General features: G+C 39.0%; 4 protein-coding genes across 14 annotated transcripts; 2 read left to right on the forward strand and 2 right to left on the reverse strand.

The window, feature by feature from the left end:
• Positions 1–228: 228 nt before the first annotated feature.
• LOC139776649 (uncharacterized) lies at positions 229–2396 on the forward strand. The gene is made up of 6 exons (XM_071713479.1): positions 229–418; positions 522–709; positions 806–863; positions 952–1420; positions 1576–1743; positions 1820–2396. Exons 1-6 carry the CDS (start codon positions 394–396, stop codon positions 1977–1979), a joined length of 1068 nt encoding a protein of 355 aa, XP_071569580.1. The 5' UTR covers positions 229–393; the 3' UTR covers positions 1980–2396.
• On the reverse strand, positions 2289–4392 carry Smyd5 (SET and MYND domain containing, class 5). The gene is made up of 5 exons (XM_071713478.1): positions 4093–4392; positions 3683–3975; positions 3274–3592; positions 3030–3207; positions 2289–2936 (listed from the first exon to the last, which is right to left on the reverse strand). The coding sequence occupies exons 1-5, from the start codon at positions 4153–4155 to the stop codon at positions 2617–2619; spliced, it is 1173 nt and encodes a 390-aa protein (XP_071569579.1). The 5' UTR covers positions 4156–4392; the 3' UTR covers positions 2289–2616.
• Positions 4393–4500: 108 nt separating this feature from the next.
• Positions 4501–13797, forward strand: Hfp (Poly(U)-binding-splicing factor hfp). 11 transcript variants are annotated; one of them, XM_071713460.1, is made up of 12 exons: positions 4529–4646; positions 5560–5614; positions 5956–6123; positions 6915–6978; positions 7082–8072; positions 8331–8491; positions 10161–10219; positions 11159–11372; positions 11711–12197; positions 12292–12503; positions 12605–12998; positions 13147–13797. In XM_071713460.1, exons 5-12 carry the CDS (start codon positions 7961–7963, stop codon positions 13254–13256), a joined length of 1749 nt encoding a protein of 582 aa, XP_071569561.1. In that variant the 5' UTR covers positions 4529–4646; positions 5560–5614; positions 5956–6123; positions 6915–6978; positions 7082–7960; the 3' UTR covers positions 13257–13797. The 11 variants fall into 11 exon arrangements, with proteins under 11 accessions (XP_071569557.1, XP_071569561.1, XP_071569563.1 ...); XM_071713462.1 differs by having other exon boundaries at positions 7519–8072; XM_071713461.1 differs by having other exon boundaries at positions 5956–6101.
• LOC139776653 (uncharacterized) lies at positions 13681–15606 on the reverse strand. Its single transcript, XM_071713483.1, has 3 exons — positions 15404–15606; positions 14655–15157; positions 13681–13970 (listed from the first exon to the last, which is right to left on the reverse strand). Exon 2 carries the CDS (start codon positions 15141–15143, stop codon positions 14676–14678), a length of 468 nt encoding a protein of 155 aa, XP_071569584.1. The 5' UTR covers positions 15144–15157; positions 15404–15606; the 3' UTR covers positions 13681–13970; positions 14655–14675.
• Between the last annotated feature and the right edge of the window lie 89 nt (positions 15607–15695).

Below are 15695 nucleotides of genomic sequence, written 5' to 3' on the forward strand. Positions count from 1 at the left end.
TCGTTTTCTCTTGATGCCTGTAATAAAAAATCAATTTTTTAAATATATGTCGAACTTTTGTTAAATATGAAAACCACGATGTCAAACAAGATTATAAAGGAAACAAACGTCGGAAAGAAAAGCGCACTCGCTTCTCGCTTTTGTAGACGACAGACTTCTGTTGGCGCGCGTCGTCGAGCGCGTTCCGAAAACTACCGAGAGAAGACGAGCGATTGCCGGCCGTTCGTTCGGCGACGACCCGACGACGCGACGACGGGCGACTGGTAAATTTGGCGGGTACGATTTGTCACGCGCCGGGCGTGTGCGCCGACTTGAGAGATGTCGGTTTTGTTGACATAAAAGTTGCCCGTGTTCTCAATTTAATTGTACAATATTCACGACAATTCTATATGGATGCTGTTTGCGGCAACGATCATGTGTAAGTACACGCGCGGGCCGAGAGTTTCGGCCGCCCCGAGGTACTCGGAGGTTATGTCGCCGACGTCGCCGTTGCGATAATCGTTTCATTTGAAATGTCACAGCGTCAACGTTGCTAATCAAACGTAAATTAGCGTACGTGATGAAGAGGTTCAAGTTCGAGGAACTGGAAGGCGCCGTGATGCCCGTTTTCCCAGAGATCTCCTGGACGCGCGTCAGGTCTAAGCTGGTTAAGAATCACAAGAATTTCACGGTGACTAACGTGGTGCGCATTATCGAGGAAGTTCTTGATGTAAGAGTCGCTCTATATGATCTTTACCTAGAATATTTACCTCCTTTACAATATATATGTTATAATATATCGTTCTTGTGACTCATTTATTCACAGGATGTAAATTTAAGAGAGAAAGACTTGCGCGACAGGCTGGCAACGCTAGAGGTGATAGGTAAAACGACAATAAAGATTTAAATTCAAATATCTAAGCCTGACACACGATCTATGGTAAATATTCAACCTGCGAAACAATTTTTCAGATATAAGCAGACACGATAAGAGAAAAGTATGGTACGGATATGAAATGACAGGTTTGAATGAAGCATCGAAGTATGTTGAAATACAGGAGATCCAAGAAAACATCAAAGAGGAATTTCGTTCGAACAATTTGAACACGGATGTGAGGGCCGTAATATATAACAACATCACATTTATATACGTCAAAGAGGAAGAGAAGAGGAAGAAGAAACAGGTACAACGCACCATGCCAACCTTTTTTGCCTTGTTCCTGGGACACAAGTATTTTTTCTGCTCAAAGAAGAATGTACCAATCGACTATGTAAAAGTGATGGCTGTCAGCCTGGGTTACAATAACAGCAAAAGGATCAAGCTAATGGGCAAGGATCTCAAATCTTTGATGAAATTGTTATGGATTAAGCAACAGGGCGCTTTATGTGCCGAAGACATTAGTCAACCACCAGTTTACCAACCGTCCAATCCTACCGTCAGGTAATACTTAGAAAATCTTCCCCTATTTGTCTTACAGACAAATTACAATTATACACATTTTACACTCTATACGTACTTTGAGATATTTTGCAATTGGATTGAACGCACTATGTGATACATTTTATACATTGTATAACGTGCAAGTCTCGTTACAGTAATAACGGTGTGGATTATACACAGAACAAGCAACGAAAAAAGCATGCAGAGCGATGTTTTGGCAATGACCCTCCGACTCTAGAGATGCTCGTTATAAAAGGGCCAGAGGAATCTATAAAACATGACACTGTAGCTTCGAAGTTACCTAATGACAGTATACGTATGAAGTAAGATTTTTTTTTTTTTACATCTACGAGATGATAATATCGTACGTTCTCATTTGAAATTTTTTTTCTGTTTCAGCTGGGAATTTCGTAGTCGCAACATAGCTAGGTTTTTAATTGCTTTAGTTGAAAAACGTGCGTTTACGCTGCCTTTGCCCGATTATGTATCTAATCTCATGACAGTAGGAAAAAACGAATTAACACTTCGGACTGACCGGCAAAACCGGTCGAAAACATAAATTTCTTATGGCAACAAAATTAAGTATTTCATGCACGCAGTGACTGCGTATTGTTTATATCAGCTGTAAAAAAAAGTGTTAGATATTAATTTGCTAAATAGTAACAATGCGTAAAGCTGCAAAATTAATATAATCAACAATTGTACAAAATAATAAGATTATATAGACTAAAATTGTACATACTCTGACATAATGTAACTAATATTTAAATTTGAGTAAAGTACATTGTTGTAATGAAAGAGCAGCGAGAAAAATTAATGATTAAAAAGTTAGCCCTTCGAGTTCAAACTAGTGAAGATGAAAAGAGAGTGCAGAACACTGTATTAAATTTATTATATAATTTTTTTGTTACATAGAAATGTGTGCCATTAAAAGCCTCTGTTACATTAATAATAAAGTACGTTTGTTAAAAGTTTATTCAAGTGTAATGATACGTTCATCCTACATGCTACTTTATTGATTTACATGAAGCTCACTTGGTGTACCGTATGTATGATAGTCGACTGAAGCGTAACAGGATATCCGTTAGATAATTGTTCATTAAGGGGGTTAGATATTGTTCGATATATATATCTCGTATCTTGTTTATTATGAAAATTGTATCGTTATTCCTGTACACCTTCAGCTCGGCACTCCATCAGTCTTCATCGGATTCCTCCTCGTCGGACGTCACATCAGGATCGTTCGCTTGCGCTTTGCATTTGTCGCAGTGACAAACGAACAAATACATGGAACTCAATGCCTGCTGCCTGGAATGTCTACTCCTTTCGAGCTGGCACTCGTCGAGGTAACTCGTACAGATTTCCTCGCCAACTTTTATATCTCGTATTGCTTTCAATACTAAAGTATTGTTCGAATAGGGGAACTCAACGACTGCATTTGGTACACAGCTATGATTCACCGACGACTGTAGAACGTACAGTCCAGACCCTTCATTATTCAAAAACGGACCCACCGCTGCGAAAGAAATTTTTACAAGTTACATAAATATTTATTAAGTGCGGCATCTGGAGAGAAATAAATTATAAGAATATAGATAGATAAAACCACCTTCGTCCATGGCGTCGTAAATTCTCTCTATCAACTTGTCAATGTAAATCCTCTCGTCTTTGGGCAATTCTAAAGCGGAAACGTTCTTTACCCAGCGGCTGAATGAACTGGTACCAATTCCTTGTCCGTTTGTTCCTACTAAAGCTAACAGACTTCTAAAACCGTCCGGCGTGAACCACTGAAAGCGACAATTTCAATTAATATTAATGTAACAATACATGTAACAATAATATATATTACATACATGTGCGGTGTATTCGGTATTGAGAGCCTCCTTCATCATTTGCTGAAGGATGTCGATTTGGCCCACAAACTTCTCCCCCAACAGATAGTGTACAATTTCGTGCGTGTCGTTGGAGACGGTACGATGACAAAACTGCGAAAACATTGCTAGAGCCTCCTCCTTGTCGTTCGCTTGATTAACTACAGCGACCATCCTTGCTGGCAACATGATTGACGCATTTTCAGGTGGATAGTGCATTTGTTTCCACGTTTCGCACAACTGATTGAGAGGACGGCTCTCGTCCTTGACTCTCCCTTGCAGGCACAACGTACTGTGATACCTGAAAGAATGAAGAATGAACAAACCATGTTAATATAACACATGGGATTGAAAGCTGCAGCAAGCGTGTAAAAGTTTGACTTGTAATTACCTCTGAAAGGCTTCATTCTGGCACTCTATGCTACAATACTTGACTCCGCACAGGGGGCATTCGGTTATCAAGCTCTTGTTTATCTCGCAGCACTCCTTGTGCGGTACAACGAAGCTCGAATTGCCCGTCAGCCTGCGGACGTTCTCCTCCGCCGTTTCCAGCGGCCTTAGGCAGTGGTCGCACGCCAGGTATCCAAACTCCGAGTTCCACAGGAACTGACAGCAGACCACAGGCCGCTCCTCGAGTATCACGTCCCCCTCTTTAAACGCGCGATTGGAGAACAGCCCTTTGCCCTGCAAGGGCGAACACGTAAATTAATAATCCATTGGAGTTTCTTGAGGAACAAAGAGGAGGGCTTCATGGTGAATCACGGAAATGGCATGCGGATGTAATCGGGAGTCGCGCCTCACCTTCTCGTCGTTCACCACTTTGACGAAGAAGCCCTTGTCCGCCATAACCTCGTCGTCGATCATCCCGAGCGCGTGCGAGAAGCGAACAAGGGCGAGAAAAAAAGGAGCGACCCACCACGAGCCATTCGAATCCTAACCACGAGCGCGAATCGACGACCGCCGGTGAAGGCTGTCACGGATCGCGCACCGCTCGAGTCAAATCGCTCACCTCACGCCCGCGGGACGCTCTCGTTTCTCTTTCCCCTCAACTGCCCTCAAGTCGCATTTTTTCGCGCGGCGCGAACGAGCGAATAAATAAACAAGAATACGCAAATACGCAAATGTAAATAATTTTACCGCGATTCCGCGGTGCCCTCCGACGGGGCGCTCAACGGGGGGAAAGTGGCGCGGCGCACTTCCGGCGCGCGGTACTTCCGCAAAGAAGAGGTGCATCGTCCCGCGAAGTGACTCGTCGCGCGTTTCGCGGGTTTCGTCAGGAATTTACGGCAGATCCCGAGGTCCTCTTCCGTCCCCGAAACGGCACTCGAGGAACGATGAATGGAACAATGGCTATGGTGAGCGAGTCCCTTCCGCGCGAAGAGCCGCACGGGGAACGCAGCGAGCGACGACCGCGGCTAACCCTTCGGGCAGCGTAATGGCGATCGTACTCCGACTTTCGCCGACGCGGCTTGCCGATCGTCGGCCGCGTCGCGTCCGACTTTTCGCGCGACGTCGGACGGCACGGCGCCAGGCCGAGAGAAATGCGTCCAGATGACCAAATCTACCGAGAACAAATCTTGCGCAAAGTTGTCTGCTGTAAATTTCATTGGCAGAATGTCCATGAAAATATAGGATGATCTGCTGGTGGAATAGGATGGTAGATTGAATGCGAAAGCTAAGCAGAATCTATTGTGATCATTTAAATGATATGTTTCATTTCATTTTCTTCTATTATGTATGTTCGGATTCTATTTGATTTTTGTTGTTAGATTACATTGAGTGGAACACAGGTTCAACGCAGATGTAATTGATGTCGATTTACTGAAATGTTCTGTTCAAATCTGCTGTTGAACTGCCAGCGTGTCGCCAACACTGCTTGCTACCCAGACAAATATGTCAAAAATAGATTTTGCAGATTTTATGTAAGAATGTTAATAGAAATAGAATCTCTCAGTTAGCAGAACATGGGGTGGTAGATTATTAAATTAACAGAATCTGCTATTTTGTGATTTTATTTAAATGGTTATAAAATTCTGTTTGGTTTCTGCTGGCAATCTGCAATCTGCTTTCTGATAGAATGCGAGCTCGATGTGGACTTAGTTGACGCTAATCTGTCATGGTATTCCGTTCAAATCCACTGACAAATTGTTAGCGTATGGCAAACATTTTGCTTGCTGAAAATATCAGGCAATAAAACTGTAGAATTTATAATACAGATAAAATCGTCGATCTTACTTTATGTTACACCAGGTTTGTTTTTGTTTGCAGGCACCGACGTCACAAAACAGTGCGGAGCCACCGGCGAAGAAGGCCAAAGTGGAAGGTAAATTGCTAATGCAGGCAGATAGCCGTTATGCCTGTGATAACTACGATATTATATACATAACTTTGTTAGTGGGAAACGCAATGAGACAGAGAAACGACAGCAAGTGTAATATGTGTATTAAGAACGAGAACATGACGTGGAAATGCGTACAATAGCTACTTAGGACACTCAGGTGCTAGTTTTCTCTTTTAAAAAATGCTGCCATACTCTATAAAACTGCAGAATGCGTCTATTCAGAAGCAGTTTTGAGCATAAAATTTTCGGTAGGCTAGGGTAAATAGATGATGACTGTATCGCGCTTAAATCACACTAATGTATGGTTGTCCTTCTGTTCTGAGATGTTACAGCGGAGAGACGGTACAGAATCCGTGGCCTACGACTGAGCTGTGATCATGAACGTGCGCCAAACAATGAAAGACTACATTCGTTGAACAGAACAAATCAGAGTTTAACAAACTCCCACTGATACCGTATCTATTGCCGAGTACGATGCATACTTTAGATAGGTCAGCATTTTAGGGCTTAGAGTTTCTCTGTTCCTGATTATGAGCCTCTTTCGGAGGATAGGCGCCACTTTAATTCCATCGTTGTGAACAATAATATGTGAAATCTTATCTTTATCAATATGTACGGCATAATATCGATTAAGAGACATTTTTTTTATGTATATGATTATCTCGTGGAGATATTACTGTCAAAAGAGTGATACCTCTACCTGCAAATATCAAAGTATCTAGAGGCTCGTAATCGGGAGTGGCAATGGCGAAGGGTGTATATATTAAATTTGTCATATATATCTATCGAACATGCATTTATATTATATTTGCATTAGGTGATAATGTCGATAAGTCCCAACACTTGGACGTCGATATAGCCATGGATGTGGCTTAGAGATTCTAATTGAATCCCTTTCAAATATGACCTGATGAGAACGTGATATCCACTCCCGTTACGCCTTCGTCTTCACATTTTATTCTGCCATCGCTAAGCAGTATATACGCGCTAATTCGAGACATGTTATAACGATGTCCGAGTGTGCATGTAGGCGATGCGAGTGAAAAAAAAGAAATTGACCGCAAATGCGATTTAGTATTACGTGACGTTGAACCGTTGTGTAATCGCATTCTGGATATTAATCGTAGAAAAAAAAAAGAAATTCACGTATCCGCATTAAAGATCTCGCCATTGCTACGTGAAAATTTGTTAGGTTGAAAAGTGGTAGGTTGGAGAAGGCAAAGACTAAGAATATGGCGCAGAAAATGCACTGAGAGTATTCTCCTTTGCTTTGTGCTTACAGATTTGTGCGTCGCCTCAATCTCGGATAATTTGCGCACAACCGTCATTGCTCAGCCCAGAACACGGTTAGCTGTAAATCGAATGATCGCACAAAACTTTAAGAGCCTTTTTTAATTCATGAAAAAGTCGAACTGACTTCTGTTTTTCTGTTTCTGATTTCTGTTTCAGAGACTAGCAGACCAAATTGGTTATGAAACCTAATCTAATTATGACTAGTCTGATTTTTGGGGCTGATTGTGCAAACAGTACTTAAAGCTCAAATTTAAATAAGACTCCTCGGCTAATGACTAATTTTTATCAAAGTTTAATGCATACGAATAATGTTCGGTCCATCTATTTTCTCTTACAAGTCGTATCGTTTCAGACAAAATTTCTTATCTTGTGGTCTTCCTACAATCTACGCTTTGTTTCTTCCAATAGCATGCATCAAACGAGAGATACTTCTTCGTTTCGATGTTTGCACAAATATATGGTTTTCATATATACATTTTGCATACATGTCTCTACAATACAACCACATGCACACATCGACACACACCATACAATCATATTTATTAAAAGAGTTGTAATATTCCTTGATCGTTTTAATTTCTGTGAACTTACAGTTTGGAGGACGGTTTTATCATAGCAGCTTCTGGCATGGCGTCACGGTACTCCCGTGTTAAGAAAGATATTCCACAATACGAATAAGAATAATGCGCCCGCATACATCAATGCGACTAATAGAAGTTTTACTAGCCTAGGGCAATAGGTCATCCAGCTGTTATACATCTCCGTGTACGAATCTGTACATATATAAATGTTTTCCCCAAAGATTGGTTAAAACAAACGTCTGATTGCTGAGACAGCAGTTATTTTTACATTAAATAATGAAAAAAAGAGTTTTCACGAATTGAATTCTAAAAATGTGAAATAAATGGCCACCCAATTTGCTAACGAGAGAAAGAAAGTAATCCTTAATCCATCGATTGAATCATTAAGAAATAACTTGGTGGCGTAACTGATTCTATTTAAAAATGAAATGTTTGAAATATCATTAATATTTCTATGTCCATCCTTAATGCCAACTGTCTAATGCATGATTTCTTTATAGGAAATGCATCAGAGTTCTTACCAGGCCCCATATATGATCTCAATCAAATCGGCCAAGTCGTTGGTGGTACGTATAATATTATATATATATATATATTATTTTTAATCTTTTTATTTCATCCAATTTATCTTAGAGAAATGATGTATCATATTAATAGTGACATTAATTTATCTAAGTCAGTCCAATTCAAGTAATATTGAGCGTTGACAACCAAAATCAAATGGACATTTTGCTGATAAGATCTGATATGACTAAATATTCTTAATTGCTTTGAATTGCCCCAGATATTTGACTTATACATTTTTCTATTTCGTGATTTTACAGGACCTGGCGCCAAATATCTGACACTGCCTGGAATATTAGGAGCTGGTCTACCGAAAATTACTTCCGAGCAACAAGACACTGTAAACAGAGCGAAGAAGTATGCGATGGAGCAAAGCATTAAGATGGTCCTCATGAAGCAGACCTTGGCCCATCAACAACAGGTAACTTTTAAAAAAATTGTCAACTTTGCTCACATTTAATTGTCAATCTTCGCTCCATTATGCCATTCATAAAATTTAACATCATAATATTATAATTACACTTTTTATAGACAGTTATGTTCAATGTATAATTATTAATTCAACTATCATAACAATTTTTGTTTTTAAAAAATATTTTATATTTCTTATAAGTAGACATATTTTTTATATGCGGATTGGTGGAAAAGAGTAATTAATAACTAAATTTAGGTTATTTATAATATCTAACATATTTTACAGTACAAGTATGTTAGATATTATAAGTAACCTAAATCTCTCTCTTTTAGTTATTAATTGCTCTCTTCTAACAATCTGTATAAAAAATCCGATGTCTACATATAAGAATGCATAATGGATGTACATTGTACATGCATGAAAATCGCCGAATTTGCTTTTTGCGAAAAAGTGATCAAAATTTGTGATAAAATTATTAAATTTTATCTATTGGAATATTACATTTCAAAACTAGTTTTTTCATCTTTCATAAATTTGTTGAATATTGTATTACGTGTAGCTCTTTACTCGTCAATAAAGGGAGCTTTCCAGCAAGTGACACAAGCCGACACAAACGTCGTTCTATCTTTCTTTTTTGGCAATGAGTAACAAAGACAAAACGATACCTGTGTCGACTTGTGTTGCTTGCTGGAAAGCTCCCAAAATAAGCTGCTGATTAGCCAATTCGGCGATTAAGTTTAACGTATATAAAGTTTGGTTTGCATGATATATTTTATTTATATTATATATATAAATAGTTTTCTCTATTCAGCTCCTTTGCCGATTATGTAATTGCAATATATAGAATAATATCGTATAGAATTCTGAAATATTTAATATATAGCTCATCCCGCCGAGTCAATTACTATACAGATACTCTAAAAAAAAATGAACATTAAGATTAAATTCTGATTGGCTCATTTTTTTCTCCCCGCAGAAAAATAAGTTGGTCCTGCGGCAGCAAGTTTTATTGCTAATGTGCAGGTTAGTGTCATCAGATCAAGAAAGAAACAATAAATCCGCCTTATGGTCGAACACTCCTAAACATATTCCCGAGTTGCTACCATAAGAAAAGGTTAGATATAATTTGTGATAGTATAGTCGGCGGGAGCAGAGCTGTACAATGCGAAGCTGGATAAGTTTTCGTGAATGCATGAATCTTCAGATGATTTAAACGATTCTTCTGAGCTCGACTACTTCGTCTTCTCTGTTTCGAAAAATAAGAGTGGCGCAAAAACTCCGAATTTATTAAAAAATGCAGCAAATAAAAAGAGAGAAATATTAAAATTGCTCTGAAACATTCGATATACAAATCATCAAATTTGTCTTATATAAATTTTATAAATTTTCATAAGTTTTTATAAACTTTACAAATTATATAAATTAATAATTATTTTTATTAGAAATTGATACATTTTCTTAAAATTCTGATTTGCTTAGATGCTTGTGTAGCATTAAGAGTAACGTCAATGCGTGTTTCCGGCAAAATTTATAAAATTTAAATTGATAACTGAAGAAGTCGAGCAAAGAAGTTGGAAAAATGGTAAAAGAGCTTCAGGGATTACTTGACTCAACGAGATGTGTTGCAAATGGGGGAGGGATATCAATAGAAGGCCTTTGGTACTTTGTGTTGCAGCAAATGGCTAGTCAACGGAATCAGGTGCAAAGACAGCAGGCTCTCGCTCTCATGTGCAGGTTTGTTTGGTCTTTGTCTCAATCCTCGAAACTTCCGTGTGCAAGACCTATATTATAGCTCAAGAGAATTATACTCAAACGTTGATTACTTTTTTTTTTACAAAACACCTATTGGTTTTATACTTTTAGTAATTAAGTTTAAAGTGTATGAAATTAGAGGAGCGACTATTACAGAGTTATAAATATTTTCTCTATTTTTAACTCTAAAAGGATATCGATAAGTTTTCCAGTCACATTAACAAATTACAGAAATTAGTTCCTTGTAGCTTTTAATGTTATCCATTGTCCTCAGACGTCCTGGAGCAAATAAGTTGGTCATTATCCTTCCTATACATGTACATCGTTCCTTTTCACAGTATCATCATATTAATTCCTGTTAGTAATGATTTTCTTATCTCATAGTCTCGTATTATAATATTGGGGTAATTTTTAAGCATAAAAATAATATATTAGCAAAAATTTATTACATTAGGCCATAATAAACAGGAATTTTTTTATTTTATTTTTTTCTATGAAATAGATTATACTATATGAGAATAAGAAAAATTAAATATTATTTTTGTATCAGATTGTGAATTAAATAAATATCATATTCCTAATCACTTGTAAGAACTTTATAGAATATTATTTCTATATGTGCAATATTTCTTAGTAAATTTATTAGTAAATTTTATACAAAATGTTGATAGATTATGCAACAATCTTTGAATCAATGTCTGTTATTAATATCGTTGTTTTTGCACAATTTATAACAATTAAATGTATATTTTAATATTAGAGATATATAAAATTCTATTAATATAAATTAAATATGCTTTTTGAAATTCTAATGCAAATGACTTATATATGTGGAAATTCGAATAAAATTGAATATTGTTAGCAAGAAACTACAATTACATTAAGTAATATCAATATTAATAATATATAATTGTATGACAGGGTTTATGTGGGCAGCATCAGTTTTGAGTTGAAAGAAGATACAATCAGGCAAGCTTTCTTGCCATTCGGACCGATCAAGTCCATCAATATGTCTTGGGATCCCGTTACGCAGAAACACAAGGGCTTCGCCTTTGTCGAATACGAGATACCCGAAGCCGCGCAACTTGCTTTGGAGCAAATGAACGGTGTCATGATCGGTGGCCGCAACATCAAGGTAGCAGGACGTACCTATATAACGAATTTCCTGTCCCCCAGCAATCCTATCATCCCGCCGGAGGTCGGCAAATTTTTATTTAGTCCAATACCTACGATCTTCGAGCGAACTGCGTCTAAACTGCAATTTGCTCGAAAATCTTAATTCATTAGTATACTTTTACTATGTGTACATTATTTTGAGTTCATTTTATTGAATTACATCCCATCAAACATATTCTATGTTGCATATTTATTTAAAAAAATTAATTAAAACTATTAAAATTATTTATTTAAATAATTTTGCATGTTGACACAACGCTAAAGAATACATCTTAGCCGTTATCTCATTTACCTTAGGTCGTGGGACGTCCATCCAATATGCCACAAGCGCAATCTGTGATCGACGAGATCACCGAGGAGAGCAAACATTATAATCGCATTTATATCGCGTCGATACACCAAGATCTGACGGAAGACGACATCAAGTCAGTTTTCGAGGCATTCGGACCGATCACATATTGTAAGCTTGCACAAGGTAGCTCGCCCCATCGACACAAAGGTTACGGCTTTATCGAGTACGAGACAATGCAAGCTGCTCTGGAGGCCATCGCCTCCATGAACTTGTTCGATTTGGGTGGCCAGTATTTGAGAGTAGGGAGAGCCATAACGCCGCCGAATGCACTCATGGGACCACCCAGTGGTACTAGCATGATGCCGACTGCGGCCGCGGTGGCCGCAGCAGCCGCGACAGCAAAGATTCAAGCGATGGACGCGGTTGCCAGTAACGCGGTCGCGTTAGGTCTCACTAAACTTGGGGCTACCGCACCACCAATCCTGAATCAAAGTTCGTAATTTTTACATCTACATCGAATTCAAGTGTTGCAAGAGAAAGAGCGATCACTTTTACATTTACATCTTTACCATTGTTTCTGTTACAGCGCTTCCTGGCGTAGTACGACCTACTATAGCATCTGCAGCAATAATGGCACCACCAACGGTGGCAACAGTAGCGCCAGTGATACCTCCACCCGGCATAGCCATACCGCAAACCTTAACGCGACCGCCCGCTATTATCCAACCGATTCCTGGCCAACCGGTCGTTATACCACCTCCTGCTGTTGTCGCGCCTACAATTGTCGGCACGCCAGTTGTAAGTATTCTACCAATATGTTAGAATAAAAAGCATCGAAATAAAAAAATATATATTGAATCTTCAACGTGCCAATTATGAAAAATCTAATTGCTCGTTAGATATCAGTTACAACAACCGCAAATTCCGATATTATGAGGCGAGCGCAGGAACAAGCGGCTCATCAGAAACAACAGGAAGAATTACAGAAGAAACTCTTAGAGGAAACGGAACCACAGACGTTGCAGCAGCAAGAGAATATGTCAATCAAGGGCCAGAGCGCGCGTCATCTCGTCATGCAGAAGCTTATGCGTAAAGTTGAGTCCCGAGTCGTTATTTTAAGAAATATGGTGGCACCGGAGGATGTGGACGAGACCCTACAGGAGGAGATCCAGGACGAGTGCTCCAAGTTCGGTGTGGTCGTACGGGTTATTATTTATAAGGAGAGACAGTCCGAGGATGACGAAAACGCGGAAGTCATCGTAAAGATATTCGTCGAATTCGCCGAAATGAACGGTAAAGATATATTTATACGTACACAGGGTGTTCCAAATTGATCGTACTTTCCGAATATGAAAGAATCTAGATCGCCCTGTAATATATACGTATCGCATATGTATTAACGGTTTGTCATAACTATCGAATTGATTTTTATAATTTTCAGAAGCGGAACGCGCAAGAGATTCGCTGAACGGTCGTTATTTCGGCGGACGACTGGTCAAGGGGGAACTGTACGATCAGGCCCTGTTTGATAATAGTGATTTTTCTGGTTGATGCGCAGAATACTCTCGTTTGCTATGCATTAAGTTTTTATCAATTTAATTCGTATAAGAGAAACTTGACGTTGACTGACAGCTTGATCTTTGTTGTTTAAACTACTATTTATAACGAAATCTTAGAATCACGTGTTGGGCAGTCAAAAAAGTCAGACGCAATATCACGGCTCCAATCGTAAGTTTGTAGTAACCAAGTCGCAAAATGTAATTAGAAACTGCACAGCGCGATCTGGAGCAGAAGATAATTCAAGTTTATCAAATGTGATTTAGAATGTCATACGTTCAACTTCTTTTTTCCTCCCCTCATGTAAAACGAAACTTTATACCCCATCTACGTTATTCGTTTCGTATCACGGGCAACCGCAATTGCAAACTTAGAGTCGTAGTATGTTGAGAAATAAATATTTCGTACACCTACCCAGTATATAGTACCTTTTGTTATAATTTTGCGCCGAGAATGATTGTATATGAAAGCGGTAGATCTTCATTTACATGTATAGAAAAGAATAGAATATTAATAATAAATCATTTTACATATACAGAGTGACTCACGTAAGGCTTAACGGTTTAATATCCTGGGCTGTGCGTTCAATTTTAATAATTCTGATTTTAAGTCTTGTAGGAAGAATCCTCTAAAGTGTCAAATCTCAATTCTCATGAAGTGTTAATTTTCATTCATCCCCTCTGAATGGTAAAATGAAGAGATGTAACTCTAAAATTTCAAATAGGAACCTAAGACCAATCACTCTTCTATCATCTATGTTAATATAAGGACGTTCTCCGGTCCTTATACTAGAGAAAATCGATTTTCTTTAGATTTTCTTGAAACTGTGAATATACGTTAATTTAGGTGTGCTTTATGCGTGGTATAAATTTCAGTACCTCTTCCGGTATAAAAAATAAAGATACTGAGCCTCAAAGTTTAAACTTTTACTAATGAAAAGGTTTTCCAGGCCAAACGGTAAGAGATACGAGGTTGGTCAAAAGGACCAAAGTTGCTCCTCTCGTCGAGTTCTATAAGGAAAAAATGCTAAAATTAAAAAAAAATTAAATTAAAAAATTTTTTTTTGGTAAAAATTGAAACTTTGAGGCTCAGTATCTTTATTTTGTATACCGCAAGAGGTACTGAAATTTATACCACGCATAAAGCACACCTAAATTAACGTATATTCACAGTTTCAAGAAAATCTAAAGAAAATCGATTTTCTCTAGTATAAGGACCAGAGAACGTCCTTAAAGAACAAACAACTTTTTCACAATTGTTTTAAAACCATTCCCTGGGAATTCTGTTAAATTCTTTATTGCATAAATTGTTTTAAAACCATTCCCTGGGAATTCTGCTAAATTCTTTATTGCATAAATAGAAAAAAAAATTTGATCTAGAAATATACTTTACTATATAGACATGGCGTCTTCATTATCTTTTATATGCGTCCTTCGGTTTGTAATCTTGACCAAAATCTTTGTAATCTTTGTAGACTGGAAAGTTTCCCGGAATATCTGCCTGAGTAGTGGACGAGGTAACGGGAAGATCTCTGGTATCTTCGCTCTTGGGGCGGTTCGCCTGTAAAAGTCTCGCGGCATTCTCCTTCTTAGTCATTGCCAATTGGTAATTGGTTTCTGTCTCCTCCCGCGTGGGCGGCTCTTTCCTGCGGTATCTCAACCAGGACTCCCATTCCGCGGGCCGCTCCTGCTCGAAGTCTTCCTTGTTCACTGGAACGAAGTACCGCGGCGGTCTCTTCCGGGCCGAATAGCGGATCTCCTCCTCGTAGTATTTCGTGCCGTAGTAATCCTCGCCGATCAATTTACGGCGAGCGAAGCGAGGCTTCAGCGAGGATACAAAACTGTTCCAGATCATCTTCATGACCCCACGTTCCTTAGCCATGTTGCCGCTATATACTGCAAACGGAGAGAAAAATTATCTTACACACGTGAAATACGTTTGACATTAATTAATAAAATGGTGAGAAGATATTGAAAATTTTAAGAACGTTGACAACAGTTTGACAGCTCATAACCTCGAAACAGCGCTTAATCGTAAATGACTCTAGGTACAGCGAATAGCAATGTAACTCCTTTGGAGAAAATACAATTTTACGTGTGTAACTTCTAATCAACATAAAATCAGTCGCACAAATCACATACCGCTCGATAAATGTATAAATAGTCGCGACTGGTCGCGACCTTCTTTTAGGTTAGAATCAGTCCGTTTTCTTCTTCCAACTTCCAAGATTCTGGTAACTTCGCGAGGCTCAGCAGTTCTTTCGTTCGATCAGGTTGGCAGCGCCGTCCCCCACTCGCGCGGCGGACAAGATGGCGGCGCGCTGCCACGTTCGAGGGGCGTGCGGATTCGCGCGGGGCCCCGGGCCCTCCGTCCCGTCGTGCACGGCACTGGCCCCCGGCCCCCAGCCCCCTTGATACGTCACTTCCAGGCGCG

Source organism: Temnothorax nylanderi, unplaced genomic scaffold, assembly GCF_030848795.1.
Source record: "Temnothorax nylanderi isolate EJ_2023f unplaced genomic scaffold, tnyl_v1.0 TNYL_tig0124_pilon, whole genome shotgun sequence".
Lineage (NCBI taxonomy): Eukaryota > Metazoa > Arthropoda > Insecta > Hymenoptera > Formicidae > Temnothorax > Temnothorax nylanderi.